The sequence below is a fragment of the Pelophylax lessonae genome (assembly GCF_965119305.1).
Source record: "Pelophylax lessonae genome assembly, contig: HAP1_SCAFFOLD_1112, whole genome shotgun sequence".
Taxonomy (NCBI): domain Eukaryota; kingdom Metazoa; phylum Chordata; class Amphibia; order Anura; family Ranidae; genus Pelophylax; species Pelophylax lessonae.
Genome location: NW_028119261.1, coordinates 1 through 20,278, shown reverse-complemented (window position 1 = coordinate 20,278; position 20,278 = coordinate 1). Strand labels below are relative to the sequence as shown.

General features: G+C 47.6%; 1 protein-coding gene and 1 pseudogene across 2 annotated transcripts; both read right to left on the bottom strand.

The window, feature by feature from the left end:
• Positions 1-1,509: 1,509 nt before the first annotated feature.
• On the bottom strand, positions 1,510-7,130 carry LOC309544119 (annotated as a pseudogene). Its single transcript has 2 exons — positions 7,090-7,130; positions 1,510-2,782 (listed from the first exon to the last, which is right to left on the bottom strand). The product of its transcript is annotated as an uncharacterized misc_RNA (transcript).
• A 2,253-nt stretch (positions 7,131-9,383) lies between these two features.
• LOC309544120 (uncharacterized protein) lies at positions 9,384-19,211 on the bottom strand. Its single transcript, XM_082276498.1, has 6 exons — positions 19,188-19,211; positions 10,862-10,989; positions 10,652-10,775; positions 10,438-10,535; positions 9,841-10,047; positions 9,384-9,718 (listed from the first exon to the last, which is right to left on the bottom strand). The coding sequence occupies exons 3-6, from the start codon at positions 10,734-10,736 to the stop codon at positions 9,515-9,517; spliced, it is 594 nt and encodes a 197-aa protein (XP_082132624.1). The 5' UTR covers positions 10,737-10,775; positions 10,862-10,989; positions 19,188-19,211; the 3' UTR covers positions 9,384-9,514.
• Positions 19,212-20,278: the final 1,067 nt, after the last annotated feature.

The window sequence follows — 20,278 nt, the reverse complement described above, 5'->3', positions numbered from 1 at the left end:
AACGATTTCCGGGTGCCGACGGACACCGTGTCCACTGGACCCACTGATTGGTCCCCACTGTGTCCAGTGGGAGCCTGGGTGCCAGCGGTGCGTGTGCATGCCACAGACCCAGAAACGCAGAGGAGTACATGATTCTGCGCGGAATGGCCGCCCTACCGCAGTACATGTACGTAGGTTGGTCAAAGAAAAATGTTTCACTGCTAAAGAGAAAGGTTATGACCTGGTGGATTACATGCGGAACTCCTGGGCCCAGCTTAGGACCTTAAGATTGAAGATGTGGTGGATGTCTCCTTTTGGTTGGGAACTGTGGACAGAGAAGAACTCCTGGAACTCTTCTGGCCTTAGCTCAGTGAGATAGAGTTTGGAAGACTAATGTCATAGACAGGTTGCCAAAAAGTTTAGGGCTTTAGAAAGGGCCTCCAATGGCTGTCAATGTGGTGCCTTCTCCACTCTCCATCTCACTAATAAAACCCCAATGGATGACTCTCTATGAACTGATCACATTCCAATCACCGATCATCTAATCATTGGTAAAAAAGAAGACTCGGCACAGAATATTGTACGAAGAGTTTTTATTGGACAAGATCAGAATAAGCGATTACCACACAGTAATGATATGAATAAAATAAAGCTTAAATCTTTTATAATAGAATTAACAAATGTATTAATAATCATACATTGGTTGGACCAATAAAAAGCCGGCTACTTCAATAAATCAGAAATGAGCAACAACATGAAGCAAACAATAAAAAAGGTTCACCAGTGAAAGATAAATCCTGATTGGCTGCTGTGGGTTAATGCATGTTACAGTGATCTTTTTCTATCCAGTAGATTAGATCTATATACATATTTATAAGTAGAACACAAAAAGAATAAAGCGTTTCCCGTTAGGTCCTCATGCAGTTGCATAATAGGCCATGTCTTGTCATGGTTTCCCGCCTGTTGCCTCATGTGGGGAGGGATCGGTAAGGGTAGACAGTTGAGTCATGATTTTACCACCCCCTTAAGCTTAAATGGCAGCCAGATGGGGTTGTACACATGGCACTGCAATTTGCGGCTGCTGCAAACCTCGCACCTCCCGGTCACATTGGGCAATGGTATTCAACTGAATGGGGTTGTGCCGCAACAGCCCTGATGCATTCAGTTGCGGCGTACTGGCGTGGGCTTTACAGGGTTAACATAAGGGCTCCCAGCTGCCTGCCAACCCCACAGCGGGTCAGAGGGCGATGCGGGTGTAAACCAACCCCGAGTGGACTGTGGTGGTTCCACATTTGTTTATGGACTAAACAGTTCCACCCGTTACAATCCAGCGTCCATTTCCCGTAGTACCAGCAGGGGGTGCACTCTGATGTTTTATTAGATTTCCTTTATTTTTACACTTTCCCGCACTCTGAACATGATATAGGACGCTCGCCAGTATGAACTTTCTGGTTTCTAAGAAATAAAGACATTTGCCGCATTCGTAACATTAAAAAGGCAGCTCACCTGTGTGTAAGTAGGTATTCTTGCTTAGTTAAACATTTCCCGCACTCTGCACAAGATTAGAGACCTATATTCGCCTGCATGAACTTTCCGGTGTCTAACAAGTAAACATTTGAACACAAAACATTTCCCGCACTCTGAACATGAATAGGGAGACTCAACTGCGTGTATTCTCTGATGGTTAAGGTTTCCTTTATGATTAAAACATTTCCCACACTCTGAACATTAACAGGGAAGCTCACCCCTGTGCATTTTCTGATGTCTAAGAAGGTTTCTTTTTTGATTAAAACATTTCCCGCACTCTGAACATGAATAGGGACGCTCACCTGTGTGTATTCTCTGATGCCTAATAAGGTTTCCTTTCTCATTAAAACATTTCCCGCACTCTGAACATGAATAGGGACGCTCACCTGTGTGTATTCTCTGATGGCTAAGAAGGGTTCCTTTATTATTAAAACATTTCCCGCACTCTGAACATGAATAGGGAAGCTCATCTGTGTGTATTCTCTGATGGCTAAGAAGGGTTCCTTTATTATTAAAACATTTCCCGCACTCTGAACATGAATAGGGACGCTCACCTGTGTGTATTTTCTGATGCCTAAGAAGGTGTCTTTTCTCATTAAAACATTTCCCACACTCTGTACATGAATAGGGAAGCTCACCTGTGTGTTTTCTCTGATGGCTAAGAAAGCTTCTTTTCTCAGTAAAACATTTCCCGCACTCTGAACATGAATAGGGAAGCTCACCTGTGTGTATTATCTGATGGCTGAGAAGGGATTCTTTACGATTGAAACATTTCCCGCACTCTGAACATGAATAGGGACGCTCACCTGTGTGTATTCTCTGATGGTTAAGAAGGCTTACTTTATGATTAAAACTTTTCCCACACTCTGAACATGAATAGGGACACTCACCTGTGTGTATTCTCTGGTGCTGAAGAAGGTATGCTTTTTGACTAAAACATTTCCCGCACTCTGAACATGAATAGGGATGCTCTACTGTGTGTATTCTCTGGTGCTGAAGAAGGTTACCTTTGTGACTAAAACATTTCCCACACTCTGAACATGAATAGGGACGCTCCCCTGTGTGAATTATCTGGTGCCTAAGAAGGTTTCCTTTGGAACTAAAACATTTCCCACACTCTGAACATGACATTGAATTATCTCCTGTATGAACCCCTTTATGGTATAAAGAAGATTCCCTGATATGAGATGGTTTCCAGCACCCGTCGGCACTGTCAGATATTAGAGGACTATGTGAAGTATCAGGAGATTCCAATGATCTCCTCCAATGGTGAGGTCTGTCATGTATATTATGAGGAACGGGATTTACTTCTGGAGAAGATGCCATGTCATTATCTTCTGTAGTCACATCTTCCTCCGATGTCCTTCTATTCCCACCACAGAGTCCGTCTGTCAGAAGACAAGAAAAATTACCAAGAGTTTTCCACACTCATATACACTGCTCAATACTTTATAATCAGAGTATAGCATCAAGTCAGGGAAACTCCTGGGATATTCATCTGGTCAGTCAAGTAGCAGAGGGGGTTGTTACTAACAGGTGCACTAGATGGGCAACAATGAGACGATCTCCAAAACAGGAATGGTTTTACAGGTGGAGGCCACTGACATTTTCCCTACTCCTCTTTTCTGAGTGTTTTTTTCTTTTAAATCAGAAAAAGTTTTATTATAAAGAAAGAAAAGTCCATTCCATTCGGTACACAATATTTCCGCTTTGTACAGTCATAGACACAGCGATCGTAACCTTCATATATAGTCACTCCTGCATGTTTCCATTCCCCACCTCCACTGACTCCACCCACTCCCCCAACATCTCACTGACTCCACCCACTCCCCCAACATCTCACTGACTCCACCCACTTCCCCAACATCTCACTGACTCCACCCACTCCCCCAACATCTCCTTGGCCTGTGCCTCATCCCAGTCCCTCCTGTTTATTCATTCCTAGGACTTTTTTTTTTTTGAAAATTATTTTTATTGATTTTTAATCGCAAAAAAGCAAACAAGGCCACCAAAACAACTCCCCATCCCCCCAACCTCAGTGCAATGCTCATGTACTACAATACTTATAGGAAAATGCAAAAGGAGAACCTCCCAGGAGAACCTCAACGTGGCAGTGTCTCCCCCACACAGACTCTCACCCAGGTCCATACCCCAACCTCCCCCACCCTCTCACCACTGCTTGTTGTCTGCTAGGCATAGACTTCATTTGTTACCTCCCTAAGTATCAGGGGACCTCAACTCACCCCTCTAAGGTGACCGTCACCTTCACCGGTGGCAGACCACAATCACCTCCGAGAAGAGTAGATGGCCTCTCAGTCCAACCCTGCCATATAACGCATCCTCTATTTCGGTATGCGGATTTGTAAAACGGCAGCATCGTGTTCACTGGTGACTTCCAATACTCCACCGATGGCGCTTCGGTCTTCCTCCAATGCAGAAGGATAGCCTTGCCCGCATAGAACAGAGTAACCGACAATAAAATTCTTTGTGCTCTAAGAGGTGCCATCTCCTCCACCAAACCCAGCAAACACACTGCCAGCATCAAAGGTACCCTCAATGTGGTCCTAGGACTAATCTTTGAAGTGTTAATTTTTGTGGACCAAGGCCAGGGGTATCCAACCACATGTCCCACAACTTTTCAAATATACCCGGACATCCATATCTTTTAAAGATGTAGCACCCTCCTAGTCAGGTGCTAGAGATTGAGTATAGTTTTGGCTCTGTCTGCCTATCAGAGGAGCAGCAGGTAAATTCTATGTTGCACTCTGCTTATCAGGGAGCAGGATCTGTGAGTTAGGTCTGCTCAGTGTGCCCAGTGTGTGATTCATCTGGTCTAAGGGAGTGTCCCCAGCTGATCCAATGGGGAGGCACATTGGATGCTCGAGGAGACCTGGCCAATGACACACAGGCTTTTGATACAGCCCCAGAGATTGGCACAGATGGGTTGTCTCGGTGCATTGTGGGGCAGGGTATAAAAAGCCACGGGCACATGAGGTAGAAGGGGGAGGGTGGGGAACCCCCGTCCCTTGGCTCCTTCCAACCACAACCCCACATAGGCACACTCTCATTCATCCGGCTCCTTGCTGGTGAGCGTCTTAGCATTTTTTTTGCTATCTCTTAGTAAATTGAGGCCTCTCTCTGTGGGATTGCCCCCTTCTCTTTCACTCTCTCATATTCTTTGCTTGCCTGACTTTCCTTTCTTCCTCTCTCATACCATCTTTGCCTCCCCTCTTTTTATCTCCATTCTCTTCATACCACAGCCCCCCCCCCCACCTCTTCCTAACCTCACTTCCCAACCTTCCCCTCGCCCTTCTTAACACATGGATAACATCAGGATCCTATCGATCAATGCTAAGGGACTTAACGCCCCAGAAAAGAGGCGAATTTCGTTTGAACGATTTAAACGATCTACAAATTGATATCACCTTTGTACAGGAGACCCACTTCAGGGATGACAAGCTTCCACTATTTAAGAACCGGGTTTTTCCCCTTGGCCTACCACTCTACTAACCCGGAGGCTAAACCAAAAAGAGCCTATATAATTTTTTCCAGTACGGTACCATGGACACTGCGCACATATTCTAAAAGACCCCCAATGGCCGATTTCTGTTTCTGAAGGGCGATGTTGGTGACGTCAGAGTGACTTTGACCACCTATTATGCTCCCAACAGCCAGCAGTATGCGTTCATTACTAGAGGTATGGAGAAGCTCCTGGAGTTCTCTGAGGGTCAACTAACTATTGGGGGAGATTTTAATATCCCTCTGATTCCTTCGGAGGGTACATCTCTGGGATCCTCCTCTGTCCCCCCCCTGGCGTCCGCAAACGTATTGCAAAGTCCCTCCATAGTGCACACTTGATAAGATGTGTGGCGCCTGATGCATCCCGGAGAACGAGACTATTCTTTCTATTCCTCACCTCACCAACTATACTCTCATATAGACTATTTCTAGATGCCGCATTGTCAACTACACGCGATCCGTGACTCTTTAATGGGTTCCATTACATGGTCCGACCATGCCTCTGTTATACTTTCGAAGGTCCAGAACCCGGATGTGGAGACTAAATGAAAGTCTACTCCAAGATGAGACTGTTTTGACAGATGTAGAGAATTAGACCATTTCTTTCAGACTAACACCATTGCAGATACTGACCCTGGAATCATTTGGGAGGCACACAAGGCAGTGATTCGTGGGGTGCTCATAAAGCATGGCTCCTGGATCAAAAAACAGCGTACAGCACAACTAGACTCCTTACTCCAAGCTTTACATGTGTTGGAGTCCCATCACAAACACGCTCTGTCACTCTTCTCTCTTCAGGGGAAAAACTTATGACTCTACGTAGGCAAATTAATGACCTTTACTTTACAAAGCTAAGGCAGCCATGCAAATTTGTCGTAAAATGTCATATGAGTCGGGAAATAAGTGTGGCAGACTATTGGCTAGATCCCTCCAAGAAGATACCTATTATCTCCCGCACAGGTCAAAAAGCCACGTTACCTAGACATATCACACAAGAATTTAAATCCTTCTATGCCTCGCTCTATAACTTACAAACCCCAACCCCCAACAGACCCAAATACAGGAATACCTGCTCTCTTTCTGGATGCCCTGGTTGTCCCAACACTGACAGTAAATCCCTAGAGGACCCCATCACCTTGGCTGAACTAAAACAGGCCATAGGTGGTTTCAAAGTGGGGAAGGCACTGAGACCGGATGGGTTTACCATACAATATTAAAAAAACACTCTTGCCGTCACTTGGACAGTTATGGGTGACATGTTTAATACATGGGGCTCTGGGAAATATATCCCCAAGGAGACTTTAAAAACTCACATTTCAGTCATCCCTAAAGAGGGAAAAGATCTCACCTCCTGAAGTAGCTACCGACCCATTTCCTTGCTAAATGTCGATCTTAAACTGTTCGCCAAAATCCTAACAACTAGGGTCCAACAACATCTGACGCAACTGATTCATTTGGATCAAGTTGGATTTGTGCCTACATGTGAGGCAAGGAATAACACAACCATGGTCCTCAACCTCCTACATGTAACCACCAAGACCCGCACATCCTGTGTCCTCCTAAGCACAGACACCGAGAAGGCCTTTGATTGAGTAAATTGGCATTTTATGTTTGCAGTACTTTGACATGTTGGCATTGTCAACACCATGCTAAATTGGATCTCACAGATGTACTCTGCCCCTGCCGCCCAGGTTAAGGCAAACGGTGTCTTATCAGATTACTTCACAATTAGGAATGGGACAAGACAGGGGTGCCCTCTGTCACCCTTACTCTTCGCATTATTACTAGAATCCTTTTTATGTAGAATACGCCTCCACCAGGATATTTCAGGCATGACTGTTGGGGTGACCCAGCAGAAAATATCAGCATATCCAAACGACATGTTATTTTCCCTCATAAATCCCATAATTTCTCTACCGAATCTTCTTCACGAGTTTGAGGCATATGGCACTCTGTCCAATCTAAAAATCAACTTGACTAAATCTGAAGCTATGGGAGTAGGCTTATCAAACCCCCTCCTCCCCCAACTGCGATTGCATTTTAAGCTACTCAGCGCTGAAATACCTGGGCACTCTCATTCCACCCAAATTTTCACACATCTTCATGTTCGACTTTCTCCCCCTCCTAAAGAAAGTCCACATTCTATAAGATAAATCAAAATCTGGTCTCCATTCATGGTTTGGAAGATGCAACATTATTAAAATCTGCATACTCCCTAAGTTCCTATACCTCTTTCAAGCACTTCCGATATTCATCCCTTCGCATTACTTTAAACAGGATGACACCCTACTAGTGGATTTTATCTGGGCACATAAGCGACCTAGGCTATGTAGGAGACTACTCTTGCTTCCTAAACGACTAGGTGGACTGGCAGTGCCGGACTTATGCAAGTACTGTCAGGCTACACAATTGGGGAGACACAGACTGGTGTCGTCATGGTGAAGCAAAGCTTTGGCCCAGACTAGAACAGGCCCAATGCGACATACCCCTCCATAGAGCTCCATTGTGCCACCATTCACTACCAGACTCCATAAGACGCCATCCCCTCATAGGTCACACGATAAGAACCTGCTCTAAATTATTCACACAACTTTCACTTTCCCCAACGCACTCACCACTGACACCCATACTGGGGAATCCCCAGTTTACCCCGGGCTACCAAGATAAAACTTTCAGGACCTTGATGGAGTCAGGCTATTTCCAAGCCTCCCATTTTTCAACATCATCTAGCTGGCCTGCACTCAAAGACCACATGGACTCCTCGGGACCCTACCGTCTAGATTTCTGTAGTGCATCACAACTCCATAATTTCTTAAACTCATTGCCACCTCCCAGTGAACGCAACACAAAACTTACACCCTTCAAAGAACATTGCTCTCAAGACAGAATACTGACACAGGTATTATCCACGACCTATGCATTACTGATCACACCCCAGGGGACTTACCAACCCCCATTATTAGCTAAGAGGCAATGGGATTTAGACTGTAACTTTAATTCAAACCAACAAAAATCACATCATTCCGTTTACATTTACATCATCCATCTGCATGTAAATACAAGAAACTAACTTCAAACTCCTAACAAGGTGGTACGGCACGCCGTCAAGGTTGAGCCGGTTCTTCCCCACACTCACTGATCAGTGCTGGAGATGCCAGGAAGGGCCGGGGGACACTCCTACATGATTTTTGGTCATGTCCTAAACTAGAGGAGTTCTGGAAGACAGTACGTGAAATGTCTCAGAGGTTTATAAACCGACCGCTCCCCAATGACCCTGCTCTCTTCCTTCTCCATGCTTCTAACATCCCGGCCCAGACCTATAACAATCCTGTCATTCGTCACCTTCTAAATGCTGCTAAAATGTGCATCCCTCTTAAATGGAAAAACCCACAGGCCCTGACTGTTGGCATGTGGCTCAAAGAAATTAATAGAATGGAAAACCTTGTTCTCTCGACACGTCCCCAACACGAACGATATACCAAAACCTGGGGTCAATGGAATATATTTGTCCTCTCTGATGAAGGCTGCTCTTTAATTAAGGGAGGCAATACTAAAGAGACCTCATGTTGAGTTTGGGGGAGCTCTAAAATATTGGTGGAAAGTATTGCTGATGTAGGGCCATAGCTTTACCGATGCTAACCCTCCTACACCCCCCCCCCCTTCCACACCTCCTTACCCCCTCATCCCACCTACTTATCCTCTTCTGCCTCTCTCTAGGTTTCTTTTACTTCCCTCTCTCTTTCCACTACTTATTCACTTTACTCCTTCCATCTTCTTCTATACGTTATGCGAAACTGGAACAGACAACTCCGGGTATTTTCTAGTCCAGCATAACTCCTCCCATTAGAGGAATTGTAGAACACCTCTTATTCTACGACCGATGTAGATCTCAACCTTATGACTGAATTGTCTTCAATGTTGTAATACACTGTCTCAGCATATGTTCTATAAGGAATGTTACTGTTTATTACGCCTGGAATTTGTCTTTTATATAAATAAAAGAATTGAAAAAAAAAAATCAATGGATCAATGATACAACCTTACCCAACCAAACATCACTAAGTAATAATGCTATTGAAATGATGACAATTTTATTGTTTGGAATATGATGTTATATTGAGGATTGGAGATGGACCTTTCATATGGTGTACAGCATCTCCTCCTCATTTGTTGGGAACATGACGTTACAATGAGAACTGGAGATGGACCTTTCATATGTTGTACAGTATCTCCTCATTTGTTTGGAACAAGACGTTAGACTCAGGCATGGGGCAGAAGACCCAAAACTCATAACCTAGGAGCCTATATCATGCACATTTTTGTTGCCAGCCGAATCCCAGAATCTCCATAAATCCAGTCTAGATACATAAATTGTGTCTGCAGCACAGAGAAGGAAGATTATCCGAGAGAAATACAGGAATACAGGACGGGGAACACAGCTCAGGAAAGTGACCAGGGGATTACAGGCTGATATCACCCAGTCCCCGCCCTACTCTGGACCAATCAGTGAGCAGTATGGGTGGAGGAATGTATTTAGTGTTAATGACCCACCTGTGCTGATCTCTGTAGGAGTGTCCTCCTCTATAAATGTCCCCGTTATTCCATCCTCCTCCATAGACTGCTGATCATCCCTCACATACCTCTCTTCTTCTTCTGCTTTAACCTCAAATTCTATATCGATTGGATCTCCACTCTAAATCAAGAAAATTAGAGAGAATATAATCTGTAAAATATAAGCTTTATTATTGTGACATCACATAAAAATCCACACATTGTCTCCATGAGTCTGTGTTTTATAATCTCTGTCTCACCAACCTTGTAACATTGAGGGATGGTGTGACCTTCCTGTGTGGAATCCCGGGAATACAGAGGACGGGGACATCTCTCTGGTGGGTTCCTGGTATTAGGTGGCTCCATCATATCCTTGTGTCCTTCTGAAAACTCCTCCATCACTCCATACTCCTCATCCTCCTCTTTATACTCTTCTTTAACATCAATATTATCATCCCTGATGTTTCCACTCTGAATATATAATAAAACATTCATTGTAACAAATATACTGTATATAAATCAGAACTACCAATAATTGTCACTCATCTACCTGATGATGGTGAGGGATGGTGTGACCTTCCTGTGTGGAATCCCGGGAATACAGAGGACGGGGACATCTCTCTGGTGGGTTTCTGTAGCTGGATGACATGGTGTCCTGGTACAGATCTTTGTGTTCTTTTAGAAACTCTGACTCCTCCATCACCCCATCCTCATCATCCTCCTCTTTTATCTCTTCTTTAACCTCAACTTTAGAATCTCTCAGGTCTCCACTCTGAATATATAATAAAAATGACATCAATGGTAACAATGCAGATAATGTAGAGATCCTAATGATACTATCAGTGATTGTTCCTCATCTACCCGATGATGGTGAGGGATGGTGCGATCTTCCTGTGTGGAATCCCGGGAATACAGAGGACGGGGACATCTCTCTGGTGGGTTCCCATTACTGGATCCATCTGTAGGAAACACACACACTGACTGAATACATTGTTTCTATGTGTTTATCAGATGATGGGGGATCTAGGTGGACCCTCCGTACTGCTCTCTCCTTTACAATAAAGTCTCCTCTTACCCGGTGATGTGAGGGGCGGCTGATTCTCCATCATGACGTCCTTGTAGAGATCCTTGTGTCCTTCTAAATACTCCCACTCCTCCATGGAGAAATAGACAGTGACATCCTGACACCTTATAGGAACCTGACACACACAATGATACAGTCACCATCCAGACACATCCCTTGTCTGTTACTGGATAATGTCCCAGAATTCCCAGCACCGCTCACCTCTCCTCTATGATCTCTCTGGTGACTTCTAGAATCTTCTTTGTATTTCTCTATTCTATCAGGGAGGGAGGTGGAGGCAATGTGATGGTCATATGATCTCCAGACTTCACAGGAGGAAAACTCTAGATCTGAACACAAATAGTAAAATCAAATGAAATTCCCAGAATCCTCCTCACCTCACCATTCAGGTTTCCATTTGATTAAAGCCCCACCTCAGACTGAGGTATAATTTACCCACACAGGACCCCCACTCTACGCAGGGTAAAAGCTTGTTGCAGGCATTCTGACATCATTACATACAACGCAGGAGACGGGGGGGGGGGGGGGGGGCTCAGAAGTAGAGTCAGTTAGGAGGGAGCAAAGGACTGAAGGCAGTTGTAGGGTCAGCAGCGACAGTAGGTCCACAACGTCAATCGGTAGGTCTGTGCGGGAGAACCTCGGACCAAACAGGAATAAACATAACCACCAATCACGTTTAACTTCTGTAAAACTAAGAGGGGTATATGCTAATGCCAGGAGCCTAGCTAATAAAATGGATGAATTGGAAATGTTAGTACATGAGGAGGACATAGACCTTGTGGGAATAGCGGAGACTTGGTTCGACCCCTCACATGACTGGCTGGCAAATATCCAAGGGTATTCGGTGTACCGGAAGGACAGGGTAGGAAAAAGAGGGGGGGGGGGTATGTCTCTACGTCAAGAATAATGTAAGGGTGATTGAGAGGAGTGACATTACGGAAGGGATGAGTATGGAGTTAGAATCCGTATGGGTAGAACTCCATAGGGAAGGAGAAAAGGGAAAAGTAATTGTGGGGGTTTGCTATAGGTCACCTAAACAAGGGGAGGAGGTAGAGCTGGAATTTTTAGCACTTTTGGGTAAAGTGGCAAAGCTAGGATCAGTCATCATATTGGGGGACTTCAATTATCCCGACATTGACTGGGGAGAAGGGACTACACACTCACATAAGGCCCGTCTATTCACGGAAACCTTATAGGATAATTACATGTCACAGCTGGTGGATTCTCCTACTAGAGAAAACGCAATCCTGGATCTATTGATCACTAATGACCCAGACATAATCTCGGATGTAGAAGTCCAGGACTACCTGGGCTGTAGCGATCACAGGATGATCACATTTAGCGTAAATAACAATATAACAAGGCAAGTGGGGAACATAAGAACCCTTAACTTCAGAAGGGCAAACTTTCCAAAATTGTACTCATTGATGGAAATGGTTAACTGGGACCAAACCTTGGGATCTCTGACCACAGAGGAAAAATGGGAATGCTTTAGGAACATATTAAACAAATGCATCTTGCAGTGCATTCCTATGGGAAATACATTTAGAAGAGACAAAGCCAAACCTGGCTGGCTAAACCGTAACGTTAAAAAACTTATTAGGGGAAAAAAATTGGCCTTCAGGAAATATAAATCAGAGGGCACAGTATCGGCTTTCGACCAATACAAGGAGGCAAATAAGAAGTGTAAACACGAAATCAAGATGGCTAAAATAGACTTTGAGAGACAAATAGCGGAGTATAGTAAAAAAAAAAACCCAAAGAAATTCTTTAAATATATCAACAGCAAAAAATATAGGGCAGAGCATATTGCACATATAATTAACAATGATGGGAGGATGGTTACAGAGGACACTGAAAAAGCAACCGTGCTGAATGCTTTTTTCTCGTCAGTATTTACACAGGAAACGGAGGGGTACACTGAACATGACTGTATGGTTAGTAGTAATACACAGGACTTGCCACTATGGCTAACAGAGGGTGAAATCAGGGAAAGGCTGGATAAACTTAACACAAACAAATCACCAGGCCCGGATGGCGTACATCCGAGAGTACTCAAGGAACTCAGTAAGGTTATATCCAAACCACTGTTCCTGATCTTTGCTGACAGTATTAGGACAGGAGATATACCAGGGGAGTGGAGGAAAGCAAACGTGATTCCGATATTCAAAAAGGGTCAGAGGCATATACCGGTAAATTTTAGGCCTGTCAGTCTGACATCAGTAGTATGCAAACTTCTGGAGGGCATGATAAGGGACTATATCGTAGAGTTTGCTAAAGACAACAACATCATCAACAGTAACCAGCACAGGTTTACAAATGGGCGTTCTTGTCAAACCAATCTCTTAAAGTGGAGTTCCACCCTATTTTTATACTTACCTCCATCTTCTCGCTCCGGGTCACCTGAAAAAGAAATGGATAATCGCATATTTTTTTTTTTTTTACTTACCTCGTAGCGAAGAAAATATACTTACCTTACTTCCTTCTTCCTCCTTCCTCGGCCGCGGCCCGTCGTCACTTCCTGGCTCTGCAATGATTCCTGGGAGCTGGACGTCATAGCTCCCAGGAATCATTGCGCCTGCACCGGCCCCGACGTCAGTTCCGGGTCGCGCGCGTCATCCCCTTCTAAACAGCTTCTGGGCATGCCCAGAAGCTGTGGAGGGATGACGCGCGCGACCCGGAAGTGACGTCGGGGCCGGCGCAGAGCATCGTGGGACCAAAGAAGGCGGAAGAAGACGCCGAAGAGGACGCGCTGGCTTCAAGCTGCCCACATCTGAGATGGCAGCGCTGGACAAGACGTTTGCAAGGTAAGTATTTGTCCTAACAGGTAAGTGCAACCCGGGACAGATCAGAGGCTAGCCATTGTGGAATGCACTAGCCCTGACTGTCCCGGGGGTATTAAAAAAAAAAAAAAAAAATCCAGGGTGGAACTCCGCTTTAACATTCTACGAGGAGGTGAGCTGTGAGCTAGATAGGGGCAGACCAGTGGATGTGGTGTACTTGGATTTCGCTAAGGTGTTTGATACAGTTCCCCACAAGCGCTTAATTTATAAAATAAGGTCTGCAGGTATCGACAGCAGGGTTTGCTCTTGGATACGGAACTGGCTAAAAGGTCGTGTCCAAAGGGTGGTAATAAACAGCACATACTCAGACTGGTCTGAGGTAGTAAGCGGGGTCCCCCAAGGCTCAGTCCTGGGACCAACCTTGTTCAATTTATTCATAAACAGCATTGAGGACGGGATCAGTAGTTCGATATCAGTTTTTGCAGATGACACAAAATTGGGCAGGGCAATAACTGCACAGCATGAAGCAGATATCCTACAGGATGACCTGGACAAAATAACGGAGTGGGCAACGACTTGGCAAATGAGGTTTAACGTGGAGAAGTGTAAGGTTTTGCACTTGGGAACTAGAAACATAAAAGCACAATACACGTTAGGAGGGGAACCCTTGGGGGAATCAAAAATGGAGAAAGATCTGGGAGTCTTGGTTGATGATAGACTAGGCAACAGCATGCAATGTCAAGCGGCAGCTGCCAAAGCCAGCAGATTATTAGCATGCATAAAGAAAGGGATGTATTCCACAGATAAGTCTATAATCCTTCCACTTTATAAAACTCTGGTCCGACCACATCTGGAGTATTCTGTCCAGTTCTGGTCGCCAGTCCTCAGGAGGGATGTGTTGGAGCTGGACAGAGTTCAGAGAAGGGCAACAAAACTGATTAGGGGATTGGAGGACCTTAATTATGAAGAGCGTCTGCAATCGCTTGATTTATTCTCCCTGGAGAAGAGACGCCTGAGGGGGGACATGATAGCAATTTTTAAATATCTCAATGGGGATCTCAGCTTAGAAAAAAAGCTGTTCAGTCGAAGGGATTGCATGAGGACTGGGGGGCATACAATGCGATTAGAGGAGAAGCGTTTTAACCTCAGGCAACGTGGGGGGTTCTTTACTGTTAGGGCTACAAGATTGTGGAATTCTCTGCCACAGGTGGTTTCTGCGGGAAGTATGGTGGCTTTTAAAAGACTCTTAGACGTACATCTCAAGGATCAGAACATTCGGGGGTATGTGAGATGATTACAGCCGCACACACCTACACAGGTTGAACTGGATGGACTGTCTAGTGAGGATGCCAAGGGTCCGCCCAAATCCTAAGAGCATGAGAAAAAAAAAAGCCAGATGGAGAGACATTGGGGGAGGAGCTGTGACGTTAGAGTGATGTCATAGGACTTATAGACTCTGGATGGAGGGACATTTAGATGGGGAGATTTGAGGGGCCCTCTATATGAGGATCCTGTGCTAACCAAATCATTGTTCCTGGGTGCCTCCCACTTCTCCTAAAATGAAGAGTGAACTTTGACCTTTACCATACAGAAATCTGTCAGGAATGTGGAAAGTAATCTCTCATGTGAGCAGGTGACGTACGGAGGAACGGAGTGTAAATAGCAGACAATTTCATCCAGAGCTCCTAATGGTGGGAATGGATTTTGCTGCATACTGGTGCCAAGTTACCACCCCCCAGGGTCACTGCAGGTGTGGAGAAAAGCTGTGTAAGAGGATATGGAGGAGAGATGAGGAGGAGATCCAGGAATCAGGATAAAGGTCAGGACAAGCAACAGACAAGAGCATCCAAGAGATGAAGCCGGGGTCACTACACAGAAAATCAATCCAAGGAAACAACAGGCAGGACGAGGAATAGCAAGAAGGAGCTCAGAGACAAATGAGAATATTGCTCAGCCAATGGGAGATTATCTCTCAGCATGACTTACATAATGAAGGAGATGAGGGGGAGGGGAGGTGACCATAGATACATGGAATTTCAGCTGGTTCAGCAGGGATCGGTCACATTTCCATCCATGTGTGGTCACTGCCGGATAAAAGTCACTCGATCAGCGGCTGCAGCCAATAGCTTCATCACTGATCTTTGTATTCTGAGAGCGGAGGAGTGCCCCCCACAGACATCCCAACCTGCAAAAACTCATTTCAGGGAGGTGTGCCCCCCCCACACGAACCCGCCCCCCCCCCCACGCACGCGCCGCACCCCCCCCCCCTTTCCAATTTAACACTACCAGAGAATAATGAAATGAAATGTAATCAGTATACCTGGTCACTGGTGCTGGTCACTGGTGCTGGTACTGGTCACTGGTGCTGGTACTGGTGCTCGTACTGGCCTGGTCACTGGTGCTGGTACTGGTGCTGGCCCTGGTCACTGGTGCTGGTACTGATGCTGGCCTGGTCACTGGTGCTGGTCACTGGTGCTAGTGCTGGTCACTGGTGCTGGTACTGGTGCTGGTCACTGGTACTGGTAACTGGTGCTGGTACTGGCCTGGTCACTGGTATTGGTGCTGGTCACTGGTGCTGGTACTGGCCTGGTCACTGGTACTGGCCCTGGTACTGGCCTGGTCACTGGTGCTGGTACTGGCCTGGTCACTGGTACTGGTGCTGGTCACTGGTGCTGGTACTGGCCTGGTCACTGGTGCTGGTGCTGGTACTGGCCTGGTCACTGGTACTGGCCTGGTCACTGGTGCTGGCCTGGTCACTGGTGCTGGCCTGGTCACTGGTGCTGGTACTGGCCTGGTCACTGGTGCTGGTCACTGGTGCTGGTACTGGCCTGGTCACTGGTGCTGGTACTGGCCTGGTCACTGGTGCTGGTACTGGTACTGGCCTGGTCACTGGTACTGGTCACTGGTGCTGGTACTGGCCTGGTCACTGGTGCTGGTACTGGTCACTGGTGCTGGTACTGGCCTGGTCACTGGTGCTGGCCTGGTCACTGGTACTGGTCTGGTCACTGGTGCTGGCCTGGTCACTGGTACTGGTACTGGCCTGGTTACTGGTGCTAGTGCTGGTCACTGGTGCTGGTCACTGGTACTGGTGCTGGTCACTGGTACTGGTGCTGGTACTGGCCTGGTCACTGGTGCTGGTACAGGCCCTGGTACTGGCCTGGTCACTGGTGCTGGTACTGGCCTGGTCACTGGTACTGGTGCTGGTCACTGGTGCTGGTACTGGCCTGGTCACTGGTGCTGGTGCTGGTACTGGCCTGGTCACTGGTACTGGCCTGGTCACTGGTGCTGGTACTGGCCTGGTCACTGGTGCTGGCCTGGTCACTGGTGCTGGTACTGGCCTGGTCACTGGTACTGGCCTGGTCACTGGTGCTGGCCTGGTCACTGGTGCTGGCCTGGTCACTGGTGCTGGCCTGGTCACTGGTGCTGGTCTGGTCACTGGTGCTGGCCTGGTCACTGGTGCTGGCCTGGTCACTGGTACTGGTGTTGGTACTGGCCTAGCCACTGGTGCTGGTACTGGCCTGGTCACTGGTGCTGGTACTGGCCTGGTCACTGGTGCTGGTACTGGCCTGGTCACTGGTGCTGGTACTGGCCTGGTCACTGGTACTGGTGCTGGTCACTGGTGCTGGTACTGGCCTGGTCACTGGTGCTGGTACTGGCCTGGTCACTGGTACTGGCCTGGTCACTGGTGCTGGTACTGGCCTGGTCACTGGTGCTGGCCTGGTCACTGGTGCTGGCCTGGTCACTGGTACTGGTGCTGGTACTGGCCTGGCCACTGGTGCTGGTACTGGCCTGGTCACTGGTGCTGGTCACTGGTGCTGGTACTGGCCTGGTCACTGGTGCTGGTACTGGCCTGGTCACTGGTGCTGGTACTGGCCTGGTCACTGGTGCTGGTACTGGCCTGGTCACTGGTACTGGTGCTGGTCACTGGTGCTGGTACTGGCCTGGTCACTGGTACTGGCCTGGTCACTGGTGCTGGTACTGGCCTGGTCACTGGTGCTGGTCTGGTCACTGGTACTGGTCTGGTCACTGGTGCTGGCCTGGTCACTGGTACTGGCCTGGTTACTGGTGCTGGTCACTGGTGCTAGTGCTGGTCACTGGTGCTGGTCACTGGTACTGGTCACTGGTACTGGTGCTGGTACTGGCCTGGTCACTGGTACTGGTGCTGGTCACTGGTGCTGGTACTGGCCTGGTCACTGGTGCTGGTACAGGCCCTGGTACTGGCCTGGTCACTGGTGCTGGTACTGGCCTGGTCACTGGTACTGGTGCTGGTCACTGGTGCTGGTACTGTCCTGGTCACTGGTGCTGGTGCTGGTACTGGCCTGGTCACTGGTATTGGCCTGGTCACTGGTGCTGGTACTGGCCTGGTCACTGGTGCTGGCCTGGTCACTGGTGCTGGTACTGGCCTGGTCACTGGTACTGGCCTGGTCACTGGTGCTGGCCTGGTCACTGGTGCTGGCCTGGTCACTGGTGCTGGCCTGGTCACTGGTGCTGGTGCTGGTACTGGCCTGGCCACTGGTGCTGGTACTGGCCTGGTCACTGGTGCTGGTACTGGCCTGGTCACTGGTGCTGGTACTGGCCCTGGTACTGGCCAGGTCACTGGTGCTGGTACTGGCCTGGTCACTGGTACTGGTCACTGGTGCTGGTACTGGCCTGGTCACTGGTGCTGGTACTGGCCTGGTCACTGGTACTGGCCTGGTCACTGGTGCTGGTACTGGCCTGGTCACTGGTGCTGGCCTGGTCACTGGTACTGGTCTGGTCACTGGTGCTGGCCTGGTCACTGGTACTGGTGCTGGTACTGGCCTGGTCACTGGTACTGGTGCTGGTACTGGCCTGGTCACTGGTGCTGGTACTGGCCTGGTCACTGGTGCTGGTACTGGCCTGGTCACTGGTGTGGTCACTGGTGCTAGTACTGGCCTGGTCACTGGTACTGGTACTGGCCTGGTCACTGGTGCTGGTCACTGGTGCTGGTCTGGTCACTGGTGCTGGTACTGGCCTGGTCACTGGTGCTGGTCACTGGTGCTGGTCACTGGTCATTTGCTGGTACTGGTCTCAGGTGCTGGCTCTCTGGTGCTGCTCTCAGGTTAGGTCACTGTGACTGTGTCTGTCACAGAGTGGGGTGTCACGATGATTGGTCCCCCGCGCGCCAAAATGCCTACTGGAGTAGACGATGTGGCTGTAGTAGAGAGCAAAGCCTCTGCTTGCTCTCTGCAGCTCCTCCCACAGGCGGAGTGCTTGACTCATATCACTCCGCCTGTGAGCCGGATCTACTTCGGCTCCGTGCAGGCTTGCTGACACAGTCACTCTTCTCTTCTGCCTGCATTGATGAGTCATCTGACTCGTCTCACACACACAGCCGGGATATCGCCCTGAGCTCGCGGGTGCCCGTGAGCTCAGGGCGGAAAGCGGGAGTCTCCCGCGACTTGCGGGAGCCTTGAGATGTCTGCCCCCATTGTCAGAATACAATAGTGCAGCGGGGAGGATCCCCCTCCAATGTGTGGATGGAGGGAATTGCCTCCGTTTTTTTCGACTCATCCCTCTGGCTGAACGATAAAACTGAACCATGTATGGCCAGATTTGGGAGCAAGATATATTATTCATCAACTGATCCCCCTGAAGGGGTTAATCTAGGTTTCCACACTATATGGAGATAAAAGATGTCACAGTGACTATGGAGGAAGAGGACGGACATGACGGGGGGGGGGGGGGGGGTTACTGGGTGTAAATAGAAAATAAGATCTTATTACCTCCTCTGCTGCCACTTCCAGTAATGTCTCTTCTCTACTTCCTATAGAATGTCGTGTGTCTGTATCTGACATCACTTCCTGTCTGTATTCCATAGAGACTTCCTGTCTGGTAGAAGTGAGATCACCACCTTGTGGAGCTCAGAGGAACTGCAGCCCTGAGAACCGTCTGGTAGTGTGAACACGGCCTTGTGCTGTGTGTGTATGTACTGTATATCCTTCCCCTTTCTCTCCTCCCTGAGTGTGTATGAAGAGGCGGAGCTCCTGCTGGAACAGCGGTTGGAGGAGGAAGCCGAGTCTAGGAGGGAGACTGACAGAAAGCGCAGTAGACTTGCAGGGCTGCAGTTCCTCTGATCTCCACAAGGTGGTGATCTCACTTCTACTCAGACAGGAAGTCTCTATGGAATACAGACAGGAAGTGTTGTCAGATACACACAGGAAGTTACATTCGGTAGGACGGAGAGAGCAGACAATGCTGGATCTGGTGGCAGAGGAGGTAATACGTAGATTAACCCCTTTAGGGGGATCAGTTGATGAATATCTTGCTTTCAGAGCTGACCATACACGGTTCAGTTTTATCTTTCAGCCAGCGGGCTGAGTGAAAAAAAAAAATGAAGCGATTCCCCCATCCACACATTGGAGGTGGGATGGGGGAAACCTCTCCGCTGCACTATTGTATTCTGACATTGGGGGGGCGCTCCTCCGCTCTCAGAACACACAGATCAGCTATTGGCTGCAGCCGCTGATGGAGTGACTTTTATCCGGCAGTGACCACACATGGATGGAAATGTGACCGATCCCTGCTGAACCAACTGAACTTCCATATATCTATGGTCACCCTAACCACTTAAGCCCCAGGCCTATTTATGACACTTTTTGTTTACAAATTAAAATCAGTATTTTTTGCTAGAAAACTACCCAAACATTATATATATATATATATATATTTTAGCAAAGACTCTGTAGAATAAAATGGTGGTCATTTCAATATTTTTTGTCACACGGTCTTTCAAACGCAATTTTTTTGGAAAAATTACGTAAAATCACATTTCACTGCATTTAAAAAAACTAAACAGTAAAGTTAGCCCATCTTT